General features: G+C 45.1%; 1 protein-coding gene across 10 annotated transcripts in view; it reads right to left on the reverse strand.

The window, feature by feature from the left end:
• Positions 1-5,197: 5,197 nt before the first annotated feature.
• Positions 5,198-19,259, reverse strand: part of ADGRL3 (adhesion G protein-coupled receptor L3) — a 522,926-nt gene continuing 508,864 nt past the window's right edge. For 3 of the 10 annotated variants that reach the window (XM_054824725.1, XM_054824721.1, XM_054824719.1), the window contains 2 exons: positions 18,763-18,780; positions 13,422-16,720 (listed from right to left, as the gene is read on the reverse strand). In XM_054824725.1, the coding sequence (XP_054680700.1) occupies positions 15,915-16,720; positions 18,763-18,780 (824 nt within the window). In that variant the 3' untranslated portion in view covers positions 13,422-15,914. Of the gene's footprint in view, positions 7,905-13,420; positions 16,721-18,728; positions 18,781-19,259 lie in introns of those variants that run through there. The other 7 variants (XM_054824723.1, XM_054824722.1, XM_054824720.1 and 4 more) reach the window with 4 other exon arrangements.

Consider the following 19,259-nt stretch of genomic DNA (forward strand, 5'->3'; position numbering starts at 1 on the left):
GCAGCTGCTGACATGCGAGTCAGGTGATGCAAAGCCTGGCACAATTTAACCCTCACCATAGATGGGGACAAATCATTTCTGGCATCATGTCTCCTATTTTAGCCCTTGACAACCACAGAGACACTTGTGGCATGTGCTGGAAAAGGGCACAGCATCGGCCAACTCGCATGACCAGTGATGTAGCAGAGAACCCATGACTCGCATGACCGGCAGAAATACAGCCCTCGGCTCTGGCATGTCCAGAGCTTGGCTTAACTCTGCCCGACCGATGGCACCACATGGTGCTGCGACTTGCTCTTGAAAAGCTAATTGTGGCAACAAACAATTTAAGACCAGAATAAATCATTACTTCACTTTCCCTCTGAGCGGGCTTGTTTTAAATGCCGCTTGCTCTGGCTCCGCCGTTAATGAGCACGAGTTGACCCATTTATTCTCTGCTGCACTTTCTGCAGCAAATCATGACTTTACTGCAAAGGTGCAGAATCTTAGAGCCACAATTTCATTGGCAAGATTTTTTGCTTGTGAACCCATTAGTATTTTCCCTGAACAGTTTTTCCTCCCTCATCTTGCTAGAATAGAGAATTGCTCTTTTGCAGGTCTATTCTCTCTGCTATTCCCTTGGCTTGAGTGAAATATATATGAGATGACTCAGAGTTTGAACTCTCAGTATATGTTTCTAATACAAAGTCTCTGCATGTCTGGAGACCTAAGACAGATATTTAATTTTAGATAAGAAATACTGGTGACATCATGCCTTTGATTTCTTTGCTGGATGTCTGTGCAGCCAGTACATAGCGAAGCTGTTCAGCCATAACAGCCTCATCGCGTTTAGGAAGCTGCTTCATATTCAATGTAGGTACAGAGCAGCGGGCAGCCACTGGTCCTCCTGGGTGGTGCTTAGTGGGAGTGCACACTCGAGCTTTTAACCCTGGTGAATCCACACAATAACACATATGTAAGGGTAAAGGATCTTGCAAGGAAAACTAGGTTTTCCAAGACCTCTTTGACCAGGTGCTGCATCCCCTGGACAGCAAAACTCTAATCGGAGTGCATCAGCATGAGGGTCAGCTACCCTTACCCCACAGACCATCTTGCACGTGTTCATTTATACCCCCTCAACACACACACTGGAGAGGTTGAATTTAGCCTTGCCATCAGTGACTTCAGCTTCCCACAGCAGCAGATGCCAGCAAGTGCATCCAAGCAGAAGGAAGCATGCACATAACAGCTTATTTTTTTTAAGCTGTAAAGCTAAAAATGAAGACATGCATTCATTTTATTTTGAAACATGACTAACTAAAAGCTCATATGCATGGAGAGAAGCTTGAAAAAAAAAAAATCAGACTCCTGCAGCAACACCTTTTAGTCAAGACCATTTTGGTGACATTACAGTGACAAATTTTCAGCCTTTCCTACAATTTTATACCTTCCTACACAGCAGGTGTTATCCAAAAAGATCTAGGAGAGATATTAGCATGGATAAACATGGCATAAGACAGGAAATAAAGTCTAATTGCTGAGACGTGAGACATACTGGCAAACTGCAGCACTTACACATCAGCAGAAACAGTTAGCACATGGGGCAGCTTACCAAGGGGTCCAACAGGTTCCTCATTCCCCAAAAACTGCAGTCAGCCTTGAAAAAGTTTCCTAAAGCTTAGTCTTCAGTTCAGCCAAGAGTTATACATTTGCTGCAAGCACTATCAGCTTCATCACTTTGGTCTGCATAGAGGAAACCATCCACAGCATCCCTCTGGGTTTGCTAAGGGGCCTCTGAGCAATGCTCAAGACATGCAGCTGTTACTCCTCCCATTAGGGACCAGAGTTAACATCCAGGTGGGCACAGAGCTGATAAAGCAGTTCCTAGCCTTCATACAACACGCTTACATTGTTGTTACCTTTTTTTGTTTGTTTGTTTTTTAGCCCTTTTCAGGTTCATCTCCTAATTGCTGTAAATGAACAAGGAACAAACCTGCAGATTACAGAAGTCACAGTTGTTAAGAGACAGAAGCTAGATGAGAAGAAATGGTGGGAGCCCAGTGTTGAGCATCCCAAAAGTATGTCTAACCCAACAGCTATAACCCTATTCAGAGGGGTTAAAGCCTCTCAGCTGCAGGGCTGTGGTTTGGTACATGACCATGGCCTCAGGTCAAAATCAGGCCATGGCATACTTAAGGATGGCGTGGTTTAACATCTGTCCTAAAGCCTGAATGCCACAAAATTGGTGCATGTATGAGCTGCCTCTTATATAAATAGCTCATAAAGCATCACTAACTTTTTAGCTTGTTCCGATGTTTTTGATTAATTTTGTGTCACTGTGTAAAAAACCAAAACCAAACGCACAATACACCATTTAGGGCCCCTTGCATTAGATCACAATCCCAGGCTGTCCAACAAAAGTGACTAATAATGCATTTCTGTGCTCCAAGAAAGGGTGAGTGCTATTCCTAGGTGAAATGAGGTTGATGAGGCTCAGCTGCCCCCACCACATTTCCATATCACTGACCAAGACAGCATCATTTGGTCCCGTGCCTCTACCTAAAAAGTTTCATGTTTTAAAAAACCAAAACACACAACCAACCCATAAATAACCTTCAAATGTGTAAATTTGCAATATGTGGGGTGCACTTGACTTTAAATATTAACCAGCTGGAGTGCAAAGTGGATTCAAGGCACAATGGTGGTGGCCCTTCTTGGTTTGCTCATGGGAGAGATGTGGGGTTTCCTCTACAAGCCATGCACTGGCCATGGAAATAAAGCATCAGCAATGTTACCCACTCTGCAGCAATTGGTTCGATGGTCGCAAGGCACATATACCCCCCAGCATCCCCCTCTTGTGAGCCCATGCTCTTAAAGCTGTAGTCCAGGGTGCTGACATGCAAGGTTTACTCCCCTTTTAGCACTGCCAGCTGGCAAGCATTTCCCCAGGCATACCTAATACTATGGTAAATTTTAACCTTAAAAAAAAGGTTAAAAAAATGGCTGAAGACTCAGCAGGGGTGTTTCTTTGGTTCCTCAGGGAGCTAGCAATTATTTCTGACCCTGCAACAACAGTCTAGATGCCAGGCTTTTTTATGTTTTTTTACTTTTTCTTTTTCTTTCTTTAAACTGTAAAAAGGTGTAATATTTTACTGCAGCTCATTGTACATCATCTTACTAGTGCATTGGGTCAGGGAGTCCACGGGTTAATCCTGTGCTGGGTAATGAAGCATTACCTTTAATTACATTTAAGGCTTCACCTCTTTGTTTCCCTGCGTAGTGCCACTTGCTGTATTACCTATAGTGAACTGCAGCACTCAATTCACCTTCTCTGGACACTACTTATTATTTTATATGCCTCTAACATGTCACTTCTTATGTGCCTTCACACTAAAAATATTTCTAAATTGGTCCTAACAGGAAAGTCTCCTCTTTCATTTAATAAGTCCTTTTAGTCTCTTTATTCCTTGGTGCCCTGGAGAAGCAGTGTGGTCCAAAGCAAACCCTGGGATTAAGCTTCATTGGAGTGTTATTCCCTTACACCCACACCATAGCCCGGCTGCTTTCCCAGCTGTGATGCAGATGCTTTCCTTGTCCCCTTTGACCAGGTGTTCCTCAAGCTGTTGCAGGCAATACGACCCATGCAATCGAGATACAGCTTCACTTCACTTTATCTGGAATTGGGATTTTCTCATAAGAGAGGGCAGCAGAACTCGCCATACTGGCACGTCGATGGGCCAGGCCTTGCTGACTGGCATTACTTGGTCCCTAGCCATCGGCTGGTGACGTTCTCCTGCCCCTCAATCCAGCGCAAAGCCACAGCTGGCGGGCAGTGACACCCACTGCCATCTCAAGCCGTGGGGCTCCTGCCTTTGCACTGGCCAGTAGCTCCCTATTGCTTTGTTAAACTTGCAGCAATGTTTCTAAGTATCGGGATGTTTATGTTGACTTTGACACACTACCACTCGGATCTCCTGTATTAGGGTTGTATTCTTTTTTATGTGAAATATTGCACCAGCTAATTGCAATTACCAGAAAGCATATACAAGAGAGCTTGTTGATTGCCAGTAGACAAAGACACTTTGGAAATCTTGGATTTTGCTATAGATGAAAGCCTATAAATTTTAAAATAGAAACCACATTATCGTTTACAATTTCCGTTTGCTAACAAGTTCTGCTAAACAAAATTGGTGGCTGATTAAGTAAACATTTATACATAAATAAAACAGTGAAGATCTCTTCAGTTATTGAGATGCAGCCAGTTCAGTCTCTCATAAATAATACAGTGATGAATTCTGGCGCTACAGTGCATGATAAAGCTACCTAGCCTCAAAGTCTTAGGCAAACTAATCCATACGCATGAATCAATCAGTTCATTTTAGTCATACCGGCATTATATAAATGTCACTAAAATCAATGTCTGAAAGACGTAACAGATTAATAAGTCCTCATGCGGTACATCTAACTGGGATGCAAACCTACAGCACATAACTTCACACCGAACACAGCTATACAAGTAGTTTAAGTAAGTGATTTTAATAGAAAACTCAAGGGCAGGCCTGTAATGAGCAGGCATGGATGACAAAAATCTGGTGCATTATTAATTTCAGACAACGCTGAGTCCTTTTTCATAATGTACATTTTATTAATGCTCTCCATGATAGCTTTTCATACTGGTTCATCACCAGGAGTACAGTAATTACAATGTACTAAGATTCATTCCATGCCTGAGGAGTAAGGAAGTCCAGTTAAGATACGGAAAGCCAGTGAAATGTCAATCACTATTGACTTGGGGCTGGATTAAATCAAAACTCTGCCCTGGGGAACGCGGCAACTGGGTGGGTTTGGTAACGGCACCTCCCGGACCTGCTCTTCGGTGAGTAGCTGCCTCACTCTCCTCGTTGGCTCGCGTCCGTGTATAACCCATGCGCCACAGATATGGAGGCAGTGGAAGGGATTCATCATTTTTATTAGGACTTGGGGTTGGTCTGGCTTGTCTTTACAACCATCACCATTAGTTACGGGGTGTCAGCCTCTTTGGGGTTGGAGAGAGAGAGAGAGACATTGAAGGTTGTCCTAAATGCCTCCAAGAATAACTCTTCTAGACATAATGGCAAGGGTTTAAGGTGCGGGACGATCGGATTGTCTGGAAGTGAAACTAATAGTGAGGGCTCTAATGAAAGAAAAAACCCACCCAACCCAACACAGAGGATTTCTGCTTTCCTGCTATCTAGTGAAAAAAACCAGGGAATTTCTGCCTTCCTGCAATTGGAGCCCCCTTTCATCCCCTGCAACACCCCAGAGCTCCCCAGGGTCAGGGAGCCCCAGGGTCAGGATTTAGCACTGCCCTTAGGCTCTAGAAACCATAAGGGTGGTCCCCTTGTGACTATGCAAGATCTTGAGCTTTCAATCTTTTTGAAGGTATTTATTTTGCTTAATATATGGTCTGATTTTCAGAATATTTCTGGCACAAAGATGGGGTGGGTTGTTCATATTTTTCATTGTTTTTCTCCCTGAAAAAAAAGCCTGGCGGCCTTCACTGGGGAGGAAACTTGAGCCTTCCCAAGATGATGGCCACCTTGCCTGGGGACAAGGCTGGAGAAGTGGGCAAAGGAAGAGGTGTCCACATGTGGCAGACGAATACACAGTGGCTCCTGTCCACCGGTTTGATAAATATATTCCTTAGCGCTGGCAGTTGTTAGGTGTTAATAGTAAAAGCAGCCCCACAGAGCTGGATGACAGAGAAGGCATTCAAGTACTCAAGAGGAAAAGACCATCCCTGCAGCTCACCTTGAACCACTCCAAGTGAATTACCACTCCAGATGCCCAAATCCCTCAGTGCTTTGAGACAGCTTCCAATTTCTGTTGATTGCCCACTTACCTTCCTTGCAAAGGTATAAGGGCTTTGCCCCAAATATTATGATGAATATGTGCAATAGATGGTTTATACTATCTGGCTTTTCAATGGGGATGGGAACACTGCTGAAGAGAGACTTTTATGTCTAGAGAAAGTTATTCTGGGTCATTTTCAAAAATATCTTTTTTTCCTTAATTTTTTTTTCTAATTTCCATTTCTAATTCCAATTTTTTTTCTAATTTCGCTCTGCTGCACAAATCCACATGGTCGGACTCAGAGTAAACAAGGCATAAGTAAGCTTTGAGTTGTGAAGGATGAAGGGGAAACCCCAAAGCTCCTCTCCTGCTTCCATCAGGTACCACGCTGCAGCAGCCCACATCCTGCAAACACCCATGCCCCATCATAGCCCTGCCAGGAGCATTTCCAGATGACCGCCGTTGTGTCGCGGCAGGGGACAGTGGATGACGACTCAGTGCAGAGTAGAGATTTATCGGCTTTCACTCAGCTAATGCCACCCCAGCAGCCTGCTGTGCCTTGTTCCCCAGAGATGTGGACACTACTCTGTGCTCAAGCTAATAAAGCTGGACCCAGCAGCGTTGCTTATGACTTCTCAAATGTGTTTAGGCATACAAAGGTGAGTACAACATACACATCCATATCCTCTCTTTTTCTCTTATGGACACAGCTAGGCAGAAATAGGGACCTGCGCTGGCTGGCAGCCACCCACGCAGGGCATGGTCTTGCACGCGCATTTGCACACATGCTGAGGAGAACTGCATGTACAGGCGCCGGCTGACATGAACACAGATATCTATGTGTGCCTTCATTTACCCAGCCGAACAGTTGGCCCAACAACATTAACAAGTCTTCAGGGTTTCTTTTCTTTTTTTTTTTTTTTCTTTCTTTTTTAATTAATGCTAAAAGCCTTGGGGGAACCACACTCACGGTGTTTTCACCCCTCTGGTGATTTCTGCCCATCCCACCCCTCCCACACCTGCATCAAACAGCCCAAGTCTTCTGCAGGCTGTAGCTGAGTATTTACACCAGTGGAGACCATGGGCCCAGTGAGTCCACACTGTTTACAGGAACGAAGGAGAAACATCTGCTGAGTCCTCTGCCGGATGCATCTGTCATCCTTCAGGTGCCTCCTGTGCCCGCGGCGGCAGCACAGCTCAGCTGTGAGACCCCACGCCAGCCTCCACTGGGCAGATGCCGTGGTTTCCCATATATCCATCCCCAGCTGAGCTTATTGAGAAACAGTATCTTCAAGATACTAAGGCTCATTTTTTTCCAAAAAATATCTCTATTTACGCAAGACAATAAAATCTGAGCAGCTTTTCCCCCAGAAGCTTTTACCAAGCGGAGCTGCTGCTGGACATGTGCTCTGGTCCCTATTTACAAGCAACAGCTTTGCTCGACACGTGCACCAGTCCCTATTTACAAGCAACAGCTTTGCTTGACAGTACTCTGCTGGCAAGTTCAGCTTCTTCTGGCATAAGGACTATTTCTTCGTCCCTCTTCTCCTTCTCTCATTACCTCTCAATACCCCTGTATTTACAACAAGGACCTGGATCTGTCGGGGTTGCCTTTATACAGCCCAGCTTGCGAGCACAGAGAGGGGCTCAGGATGGGGGGTTGAGCATGCTCAGCCATCTTTAAGTGTTTTCAAGTTGCAAAGCCAACATTTGGAGCAGATGAAACTGATTTCTTATTACAAAAGACATTTTTCACCTGTTCTGTTCATCTTAAAAAAAAGCAACCGACCAAGCGGCAAGGGCACTTCCCAGGGCGCTGCCATGCACGGGGCAGTGGGAATCTCAGCAGGGCTCTTTTCTCCTTGGGGACGTGAAGGTTTGCCGAGGATTTTGGTCAAGCCTAGTTTCTGCGGCCTCTCCTGTTGCACAATCCCGAGTGAGGGATGGGTAAACCGAGGCACAGAGGAGCTGAGGCAGTGCACCAGCATGGGCTCGCCAGGGCAGGCTCGTTGAGTGCCCCAGGCGCTAGATGACACTGTCTTCCATGGTGACTCGCCTGAAGACTGGCTCCTGCTTGGGCGTCCTTCCGCTTTCTGTGGAAAACAAGGGGAGAGCAGGTAAAACCCCAAAGCAGGACCCTGCAGCAGCCACCAGCTATTTTTTAAGACCATTTCCACCATCAAACAAAGCACAGAATGCCCAGGCTTGCCTCGAAAGAGAAGGCTTACTCAGAGCAGGTTAATGTACTTATGGGCCAGCATCTCATCAGGAACCTCCTCCCACTCTTTTTGCTGAAGCCACTGTTACAGATTTGCCTGGATTTGTCCCCACATAAGCCACTTATTTGTTAAATGGTGCGAGGACCAGCAGCATCAGTCCTCACTGATGCTGCCCACCGCTCTCTGGATGAAGGGTGATGCCGAGGTGCCTCTTTGCTCCTCTTGGTTTAGCTCAGCTCAAGCAAGGAGAGCCCAGAGCTGAGCTGCAACCACCAGCTTGTACCAGCCCAATAGGGCTTGTTTGAGCAAACTGCATTTTTTTGTGGCCCCCCCCACCCCTTAATATAAATAGTCAGTATAAATGACTGCAGAGTAAACAGATTTGTTTTGCTATCAGACATTATCTGAAGGGCACTTCACATCCTGAGTGCTCTGCTTTACAGCTGCCTCTATAATCATTGCAGCCCCAGGGAGGAAAATGCCTCCTTTTACATGCGCAGGTTGGGAAGAGGCAGCCTCGTGCAATTTGGGGTGAACACATGCAGGCATTTTTAGAAATAATATTTCAGGGAGAGGTTAAGATAGGCTAGACACATTCAAGAAGAATTAAGAGTTGTCCTGCAGCCATTTTGTAAGTGTAAGTCATTTCACCCCATCTCCCACCCACCCAAGGGCCAGCAAATCTGTGCTGCTCTGCATGGCAGTGTAGAAAATATCACAAGGAAAGTGTATGGGGTAGAGCCAGTAACTTTTTGGGCACTTCCCAGCTTGGCTATTTTGGCTGTTCTTTTGAGTTTTTTTCTGAAAAGGAGGGACTTTCATCCTTTCCTTGTTGCTCATTTTTTTTTTTTTTCCCCCAAGCAGTAGAATACATTTTCTCCTTTTGTTTCTGCTGCTGCTAGGTCACTGGTCTGCTTTGCATTGCAGTGCAAACTGCTAGCAGCTAAAAATGCCCGGGTGCACAGTGTATCTCGGGAAAAAAAATCAAAAATCCCACCTATTATGAAGCATTCTTTCTGGCTGATATCAACAGCACCTTAAGCAATGAGGCCTTTTATCTGTATGTATGAATGGTAGCAACACAAGCAAGGAGGAGGGTGAGGTGGAGGTGACCAAAGGGCAGAGCCCAGACACTTGCAGCTCATCTCTTTATCAGGGAGAGACCCTCTCAAAAAAAGAGCTGCTAAGGTCCTTGGCAGCAAACCATAAAACCTTCTTTCCATTTTTTCTTTAAGGTGAGGAAACCAGATGCCAGCCAGAGCAGGCACCCCACAGCCACAGCAAGCCTCCAGCCTGCCTCAAATTGTCCTCCTGTTGCACACGGGCTAATCCCATATGACTCCACACTTCTCTCTGGCTGCCTACAGAAAATAGATGAGAAACTGGTTTTGGCACATTTCAGCCAAAGTATGAAGCCTTGCCAGAAATTAGGGGCTGCTTCTTTTATTTTCCCCCATCCAAAGTCCATTTTCCCACTCCCCTCCTCCTTGCAGCTTTTGTGCAGCCAAGTGCTAAGAGATGCCTGGGGCGAGGTGCTGCTGCTTCCTGAGTGGCATACCCAGAAATCCTCCACCCGGTTCGTTGACCACTTGTTTTTCAACATCCATCCCCCAAAAACATTTTTCAGTGGATGTTACCGCAGGCTTGTGCCCGCTGAAAGGCGAAGCCTTTGTTGCCAGTGGGACACAAAGGCTGCAGGGCTCACGCCTGCATTGAGCTTTCCTGCCACGAGGACCCAAATTAAACTCTGTCTGAGATGCCTCAGAGGGAAGTGGGAGAAGACAGGCTGAAAACAGTTTTATTATAGCCATAATTTACCCATCGAGCATCCTGCAGCTGGAAATAACCTTTCCAAAGTTGTAATGTAAGATGCAGTCAATTGTAAGTGGCAGTTGGAGATACAGGGTCATCCATACAAGTATTCCCATGCACACCAACTGAGGAGGTTGTGCAGCAGCTATGTTTGTGCCTTTTAAGTTGTTGTTTGGGATTTTAAGCAACACTGTCCAAATATCAAGCATTTGCTTCCAGCACATAATAACTGCTCTTCATACCTTTTTTTTTTTTTATTGAGGTTTTAACTTGGGTTTTTACATGTGTACAGCGTATTTAAGGAGTAGAAATATAAGAAAAGAAAATATGTGGAGGAGAAGAAATGAAAAGACAGCAAATAGGACGATTTTTTTTGTTGTTGGCATTTTGCTGGAGAAGACTATCACCATTTGTCTGGCGTACCAAATAAAATAAACAGTAAGCACCTGTAAAAAGCTATTCTGATGGGAAAAAGGAAGATTTCCAAGCTATCCTGGCTAGTCTCAGTATTCCAGCACTGAACAGACCAACCTGCCTGAACTGGGACAACGTATGATCTGGTGCATGATCCATGCATCCCTAGGGATGCCAAAAGCCCTTGGAAGAGCAAAACTGGCCCTACACCAGCTGCCTGCGCTGAATGAAATGACTCTCGGTGCAGAGCTGGGGGTGCTGCTGCCCTCCTGGGGCTGCCCCTTTGGGTGCTCTCCCCTGGCCGTGCTGCTAATGCCCCTGCCAAGGACAGCCACCGCTAACACGATCGCTGCCTTCCCTGGGAGCATTAATCACTGATTTTATCTGGTTTCAGCTTTACGCTGCAGGATGTTCTCCACGCTGTTACCGGAGAGCCTGCGATGACTTGACATTTATATAATGTTCATGAGCACAGATTATTTAAACCCTAAAATATTCATTAAATAAAATTTGCATAGAGTCTAGCTGAATGCAGCAGGTAGCTAAAAATAAAGTACTTTTCTTTCTAAATGTGAAGAGATCAGGGTGTGACAGATGACCAAGCTGGTGCTCTTAGGCTTTCCTGAGATAGCTTTTTAATAAGATGAACTATCTTTTTATCCCTGTTGTCTAGGCAAGTCTGCGGGGTATTATATTCTTCATAAACTAGTGAGACCAAGAGCACGTGGGGGGGTGTGAGAGAAAGGGCAGCTGGACAGAGAAGAGAGAAAGGGGATGCAGGCAATAGAGACACATATAGAGACACGCAAGGACCCTCTGGAGCTCAGCGCCTCCCACCACTGCCACCGTTTCCCCTGGCCCTCTGAAGCATCTCACTGCTCATTACCTGGGGGCAGGGAGGAAGGAAAAAGATTGGTTAACCACCACAGATTTCAGGGAATTAAATGCAATCAACAGGGAGAAAGGAGCAGCACCATGATAAGTAATATTGCCTACACAGTGCCTCCAAAGCTGTGACGAATTCCTCCCATCTCCAGCAACCCTCCAGCCTAAAGTCTTTCTTGGCTTGTCTTTCCCCTTGTGTCTCGCCTTCACATGTTTCGGGGAGATCTTTACAGTTTCTTATGGCTCTTGCAGAAAATGGGCAGGCATTGCCTGTTGGAGCCAAAGTGTCCTTAAGCAGTAGAAAACAGCAATTGCACAGTAAACTGGTGCATCAGCTCGTTACGGGGCAGTCTGCAATGGAATTACACAGGACAAATAACCCTGCACGAATTAGAAGGAGCAAGAGAAAAAAAGGGATTCACAACTTGCAAAGCATCCCAAGATGATTTGCAGGAAAATGAAAGGCACAGAGCCTCACACTTTGTCCTCCTCTTCCTGTCTGCAAGCAAGGGTTTTCAAAAGGACACCTCAAGCAAGGGATCAACTGACAATCCTCACTCCAAACATGCATGGCAACCCATGCCTCCCAAAGGTGGTCCCGTATTTCAGAAAGAGGGGTCTCTGTATCAAAGTGATGTTTTCATTGGACCGAGCACTGTCTGTTTGCCTCTATTCTGTTCGCTTTTCATTGAAAGTGGGATGCTTGTTGCAGTTGAACAATGAAGCTTTAATCTTCTCCCTATAAGGCAAATCTGTTGGGGTTTTTTGTTTGTTTGTTTAGTTTTTTTTTATTAAACAAAGCTCTAAAAAAGATGATCCCTCCAGTACATGGGTGATTATCCCCTTCGACTCAGCTTGCAAAGTTATGTGCTCCAAGCATAGGTATGGATTTAATACCATAATCACTACTAGCTCTTCATCATGCTGTTAGTTTTCCCACGTCTGCCTTTGCTTAGCATTAAAAAAATGCCTTAGAAGTTTTGTGGCTCTCCCTCCTACCCCAGGAGCATTTTAGGCAGCAAGGACTTAACACTGACTTGAGTTTTGCGTGTGCAGTCTGCACAGAAGACACCTCTACACTGTCAGCTGCATACGAATTGTATTTACCGAGCTTGTTATGAACAAGTAGAAACCTTCACCATGCCCATAATCAACTATCTGACACAACAAAAGCGTTTTCAAGGGAAAATAATGAAAAAAACAATATCCATCCTGCTCCCCCCCAAAAAAGACCCCTAAATTAGTCTTAAACCATTTTTGGCTTAATATAATTAATAAAATCTATTTCCCCTGTTTTGTGATTCAGCTGTTTCCAAAGCTATAAGAAACACCAACAGTGAATTCTGCGGTGCCAGAACAGCCTGGTGAGGGAAATAATCAGCTTTAAAATAAACAGCATTTTTTTGCAATCAAAGTGCATAGTAGGCTGTTGGAGAGAAGGTCAAGCGAGAAGGGATGGAGAAGAGGGGAAAAACAGCCTGTCCACTGATAAATATGAAATACACAGAATGGCTGGGGATGAACGACGGTTCAGAGGAAAGAAAGTCAAAGATTTTTCAGTAGGACACAATCATGCCATAGCAAATCCACCACTGGTTTGTTCTTGCATAGTTTCAGGCATGCTGGTAAATGTCATGTTAATCACCTGCCTCCCATTTTATCATGAAAATATTTGCTATGGTGTATCTCATTCTCTGCATGAAATTAATCCCACCATATCCCTGGAAAACTAATTTTTTGGAGTCTAATACAGTAAAAGAGATTTTACTTTTTCCAAAGTAAGAAGTACTTCAAGTATTTCAAGCCTCAGTAGCCTCTGTTCGGCTGCTACATGGATTGGTATGACCATGTGGGTCTGAAATGCTTGCTTTGCCTGCATGCATAGGTCTACTATGCACTGCCCAGCTCTATTGCTGCTGGCATGGAAAATAATATGAAACAGGGAGACAGCATCAAGAGCAAGAGTATGATCCGGCTGGCCAGTGGCTCTTTTTCTATGAAGCCAGGTGATTCCCAATCTCCCGACAGGAAACACTCCCTTGCCAAAATGTAGACCTGGCAAGAGACACAGCTGTGATCAGTGTCTGGTCAGAAATGAAGTTTACTCCCCAAGAAGTTTTGGCCTGATTGCCTGACTGCAGGAAGAACTCAGGCGACTCAAACCAGATGATTTTGTAGGCCACGAATACCACCACCCCCTGGGTCTTCCCCCCAACAAGCCCCTGCTGAGCAGCACCAAGCAGCATCACCTCATGAGAGGACAGCCCTGGGATGAAGCAGAGCTGCTCTGCTGCTGCATTTATCCTTCAGCACTGGGAATATCTTGTCTCATCACCTGCCTGCTCCAAATCTTTTGGCTTTTACCCATCTTGATGGGAGTTAGATGAAAGCAGCTTGGATGGACGCAGCATCAGACCCCAAAGCCCAAGGCTTTGTGAAAAATCGTGTAATGAAAAATTGGTACCGAGCATGTCCAGAGGTGGCTATTTTCACTGTCAACCTTTCTAGTCTATTTTGTGGCTTTCTAGATCTTGATGGTGAATCCTAATTCCTCCCAAGGGATTTGAAGGGGGAGGTTGGAGGAGAGCAGCAAAGCACAGCTGGAGGAGAGCAGCCATCGGCAGTGGCGGGACAGGAGGGGCGATGTGGCCGAGGACGGTGATGGTGCTTTGAGTATGCCCAGAGCAAGAAAATAAAGAGACAGCAAACAATGACCGAGGAGGCCTAACGGGGACTTGTTTTACTCTTTGACATGCTACCAGCAGTTTTTAATCTCAGAACCAAAATAAAAAAAAAAAAAAAATCATTACAATGATTAAAAGGTACGACACATGAAATACTATACTCAAATGATCCGCGTGTCGTCAGCTAGTTTATACAGTAGGCACAAAACAGACCTAGAATCATCTGCAACAAATGTCGACCGGTGTTGTTCTTGCCCCTAAACAAGTACCACTAGCCTGATATTTCTAGTCAGCTGTAGCTGTGCAACCTTTGTGCTTAAATCACTCAGCTTAGGCCTCCTTTCTTTGGCATTGCTCACCCATGCCGTAAAGGAGTGGAGACTCATACTGAAGACAGTAATGGAGAGAGGAACAACAACAGAAAAAGAGTGATTAATCGTACAGTACATACATACAGTATCTTCTAAATCGTGATCAGTTGTTTATTGGTTGGCAAACAAGCTTCACTTTTACAACAAATATTAGTAATGAGGTCATTCAACTGTTGAGACCGTACAAAATGGATCATAAATTAAAAAAAAAAAAAGAAAAAAGAAGAATTCATACTCCGTGCTGCTAATTTACCTCCAGAAAGCCTATGTTACTTAAAAATCCTGTCAAATAAATAAATTTCCTGTTAGGAAAAATAATGAACAGAAGACTTTTTTTTTTTTTTAAAATCACTGCAAAGTACTTTTTTGCTTACTACATGTCAATTGATTTTCCTCTTAACCACTGCAGTACAAGTGCCTAAACTGGGGACCAGATGGAGCCGTGAAGGCCCTTCGCTCCTCCAGGGAAATGGCCGTCGCCTGTAGAAGCCCCACAACCACTATAAAAAAAAAACCTCTCGGCTCCTGGATGTGACCCTACGGCCTGGCTGAGGGGCTGCTCGCCAAAGATGCTTCACAGGATTATCGTCACAATCTGTTGTGCAATGTCAATGGGGAAGTTCGCCCTGCTCTAGTCTGCTAAAAGGTCTGCTGGCAATACACCGGCTGAAGAAAGTTATACAGCAAGGAAATAAAAAACATTGCCTTGGCTGAAAAGGAATGGTGATGGGGGTTACTAAAAATGGTCCTTAGAAAGTGATATTCTTTTTTTTTTTTCCCAGTGAGATGTTTTTACCAGGATGGGGAGGGGATGGAGGGGAGAGGCTGGAAGAGACAGAACAAAATTAAAAAACAAAAAAGAAAAAAGGAGGAGTTATGAAAAACCTTGCTCCTACTGGTAGACAAACTTACAAGACCAGCACAACAGAAAAAAGTTCTTTTTTTTTTTTTTTTCCACTACATTAACAGGGACGCAAGTCTGGAGGAACAGAAAGCAGACTATATGTGCAATGCTAGTATCTGTACATTACATAGAAATTGTTTGCTTCTCTTTTTCTGCCATTAGTTTTTATCATCCGTTAATACAGCAAAATGTAAAATATGCCTTTAGCACAGAATTCTAGGATTCCCTTCTGTCTCATTAAATTTGTTTTTGTTTTGTTTGCTCCCGCAGCAAAGGGCACTGCGGTGAAACCAAGTTGTGAGTGACCAAAACCCATGACGTGATCTGGATTGGTAAGAAAGAGTTTTGCTAGCTTGTTTTTGTGCAGCGCTCCCACCTAGATGCGTCATTGCTACTAGTTTCAAATGCACATTTTTGGCCTTTATTTTTTTTCTTTGCTTTTTTTTGTGGTTTTTTTTTTTCCCTCTTAAATCAGGTCCTCGGTATTAAGAGCAACACAGCATCAAGGATTGTTTAAACAAACACAGCATAACTTGAGAAGGCCACGAAGTGTGCCGTTATCTATCTCTTTCATTAACATAATGAAGTCTGTCTGGAGGGAAGGAGGATGGGGGAGAAGAGGGGGCAGCAGTTACTGTCTTCTCCAGGCCGGCCTAAAAATTCCAGTAAAAAAAGTCCGAGAGTTTCCTTTTGAACAGCATGAAGATTTAGGAGTACACACAATATTACCACTGTTTGGATTAACTCAGAACAGTAAACCAAGCATTACAGAGGGGCTTTTTGTTGTCTCTTTGCCTAATTTTTGCTGAATCTTCTATAGACTAGTGACCAAGTGAGCGGGTCCTTTTGCATTGCCGTCCGGGGGGGTTCCCTCTTTGTTTGGCGGGACTATAAAACCATCGCTGCTGCCTCGACCTAGCTGGTAATAAGTGTGTAGCTGATGGACGTGGTTCCTGGAGCCGAGATTGGGCATGCTTTTGTAGTAAACATCGTCGGCATCGCCACCACTGCTTTTGGCTGGTGGGGGATCGGTCTGGGTGCTGGCGGTGACGCTTTCCGTCATGGGCATGCCAGCCAGCGCGGGCATACTGGTGTAGAGAGAATCCCTGTTGGGCGACTGGAGGTCGTCCGTGTGCTCGTTGGTCAGCAAGGGGAAAAAGCTCTCACTGTTGTCTTGTGGGATGCGCCGTCGGCTGTAGAGGTGGGGCTGGTGGTTGTCCGCTGAGTACACCCTGGGGGGCAGCAGTGGGGCGTCCGACTCCTCATGGATGAGCTCCAGGCCCAGGCTCTCCTCATGGGTGAAGGAGGTGGCGTCGTCCAGCACGATGGCGTCGTCCTCGCTCCCTCCGCCCACGCTGTTGACGAGTTTGTTCATCAGGTTGCGGCTCTGCTCGCTGGAGCGCTCGTGGTTGTTCAGGTAGGAAGGGATGTAGTTGGAGGTGAGTTCCTTCAGGATCTTTTTCTCGAGGGCGTTCTCGGTGTGGTTGTACCCGCGGTCAAGGATTTGCACGCAGTTGCTGAGGTACTCGCCGCTGGCGATGCTGTAGCTGTTGCCGTGATTACCATTCAGTGGTAGAGTATCCGTGACACTTGTATCCCTGGCATTGTTCAGAAGCCCCTCTGAAAAACATTACACAAGAGAGGGTGACTTGTACAAACAGGACACTCACGCGGGACGTGCACACTCAAACCCCCTTCCTAGGCTGCCATGGCTGCTGGGGATTGGCAGCAAGGAGAGTGTCACGGCCAAAATAGGAGGACTCAGCTCCAGCTAACCGGCTTAAGGTCTTCCCACCGAAAAAATGGAAAGCGCCGTCAAGTATGTAACTTGATATGGCAACTGCCGGCAGGGAGGAATAACCTCTCCTGGTCAGTACCTCATACAGCTCTTGCGCTTTGCTCTAGGGAAGCTGAGAAATAGGTGACCCTGGGCTGGTCCCCACTGGCCTGGCTCCAGGTACTTTGGAGGAAGGGGGCAACTCCCCCCAGCTAAGGGAAAAGTATTCGCAGCCCAGGTTAACCCTTGCCCAAACTTTGTTTGGGAGTGTATCCTTCCAGGAGGAAAACAATAAATCTGCTCTCCCCTTTTGCTGGGCAGGCTGCCAGGGGAAGGGCATAAGGCCTGAATGGCACAATTTGGGGATTAGCAAGGTGGAGGCACAAAGTGTTTCCTGGACCAGGTTTTTTGGGAACAAGGCTAAATGCCCTACCTCTCCCGACACAAGGGCACGGCCAAAATTATTTACTCCACACTGGCTGGGTGGGGATTTTCTAATACAATCGATGTTGGAGGCAGCTGCTGTGGGGTCTTGTGAAGCCTTTAAAAACAGCTCCCATTTCACTTGCAAAGCTAAAGCAGAGGGTTCATTTGAGGGTACAGCAAGTACCATCACTGCCATGGTAAGGTGGGCTCAGGGAAACCTGCAAGGAGTAATGGGGTCTTGGGGTGCCCCCCAACTAACTGCCTATTGCATCTCCATAGGTGTCTCAACACTGTCAACATAAGGCTGGAGCTCGGCTCTTTCCCAACACGCTACGGGAGATGGCGGGGAAGCACTTTGAGAGCAACACAGCATGAGTGGGCAAGGGAGAAGAAAATCAGGCCCAGCAGTTAAGCTGCCACGTTTTCTTTTTTTGGGGTTACTGGCCTCCTTGGAAGGAGTGCAGGCGTGGGGATGCGTGAAATAACATAACGACCTTTCAGCTAAGGGCTTTGGATGTTGCCAAAAAATGGCAAGCAATTCCCAGCAAGCTGCGGTGGATTAGGGGAGCCATTAGCTGACAATTTCAGATGAACAGTTGCTCATACCATGCTTGGTACATGGCATGTGTACCTTCTGAAAATACAGGATTCAGTCTATATCTGCGATGGAGTAGTTGCTGCATGTCAAGGGCTGGAAAGCACTACTGCAGGCTTTCTTCTTGCTTTTGAGTGAATGTGTCGGTCACCTTTTAGGTTTCTGAAGCTTAGAGGGTGCTGCCATATCCTGGGTTTCCCAACAAACGAGGGACCTATGCCAAAAAATCAACTAGCCATCACAGACATAGAGCAAAGCCGTTGATTTTCATGGTGGAAGCTCTCCAACCGAGTCATGATGCTTGGGGAGAAATGAAAAGTGAGCATTTTGGGGGGACGACTGTATGTAATGGGTGACGGGTACAAGAGTGTCTGTCTGATGGTCATGTTGAGGAATGTACGCATTGAGGCGCTGAGCGCTGCACTTCTGCTGCCAATGCATAGAGCCGGGGTTTGGTGGGGAAATAAAATGGAGGCTTTGCAGGTGAGAACAAAATGGGGTCTGCAATGAAACACACTTTATAAAAATGCCATGACCTCGCACATAAAAATGGGACGTTTAAAAAAAAATCATATGCACAGTTATATGAGAAACTATGCTGGGTAAATGATACCACAAAAATGAGAAATAAAGAAAGCATCATCTAATCTCATCTATATATATATATGTACACATACATATATATATACACACACATACATACACACGCATACAAGTATATATACATATGTATATTCATATTCTTTTGATTTCAAAACTGTGGGATGAATTTCCTTTATTAACTACATCATCTATATATGATGCAATAAAAGTGAACTAAAAAAAATTACATTTGATATGCAATGTTTAGCTTTACTCCCATACTTGTCTCTCTGTAGGGCTCTAAACGACAGCATGAAGAAAAGGAAAGAAAAAACAACAAGTAAGCTTACAGCGACAGTAGGAGAAACATGAGTAAAAAGCAAATTGATGATATGCAGAAAAGAGAGTTAACGGAAATAATTTCCACTGCCCAGAATACATGAATTTGTTACATGGTTTATTTCAGGTTAAAAATATTGACATTTTAGACAGAAAAAATATTTTACGCGCAATATTCAATAAACTACATTTTTATTTAAAAAATTATCACATTTAAAACGTTTTCCAATGCCATTATAAAACGTTCAGCGTGCAATGCAAATCAAGAAATAATGCCTGGAAATTTAAGAAAAGTCTAAAGCCTGTAACGGTCATGCTTGAAAAGACAGACACTGTCAATGTCACTTCCAAAGTCTTTACTTTGGCTTTACTTACTGTTATAATAACCCCTGGCAGTTGAAACTAAAATCCGTTTCCTTGCTAAAACACGTTTTGCCATC

The sequence above is a fragment of the Grus americana genome, chromosome 4 (genome assembly GCF_028858705.1).
Source record: "Grus americana isolate bGruAme1 chromosome 4, bGruAme1.mat, whole genome shotgun sequence".
NCBI classification, from domain to species: domain Eukaryota; kingdom Metazoa; phylum Chordata; class Aves; order Gruiformes; family Gruidae; genus Grus; species Grus americana.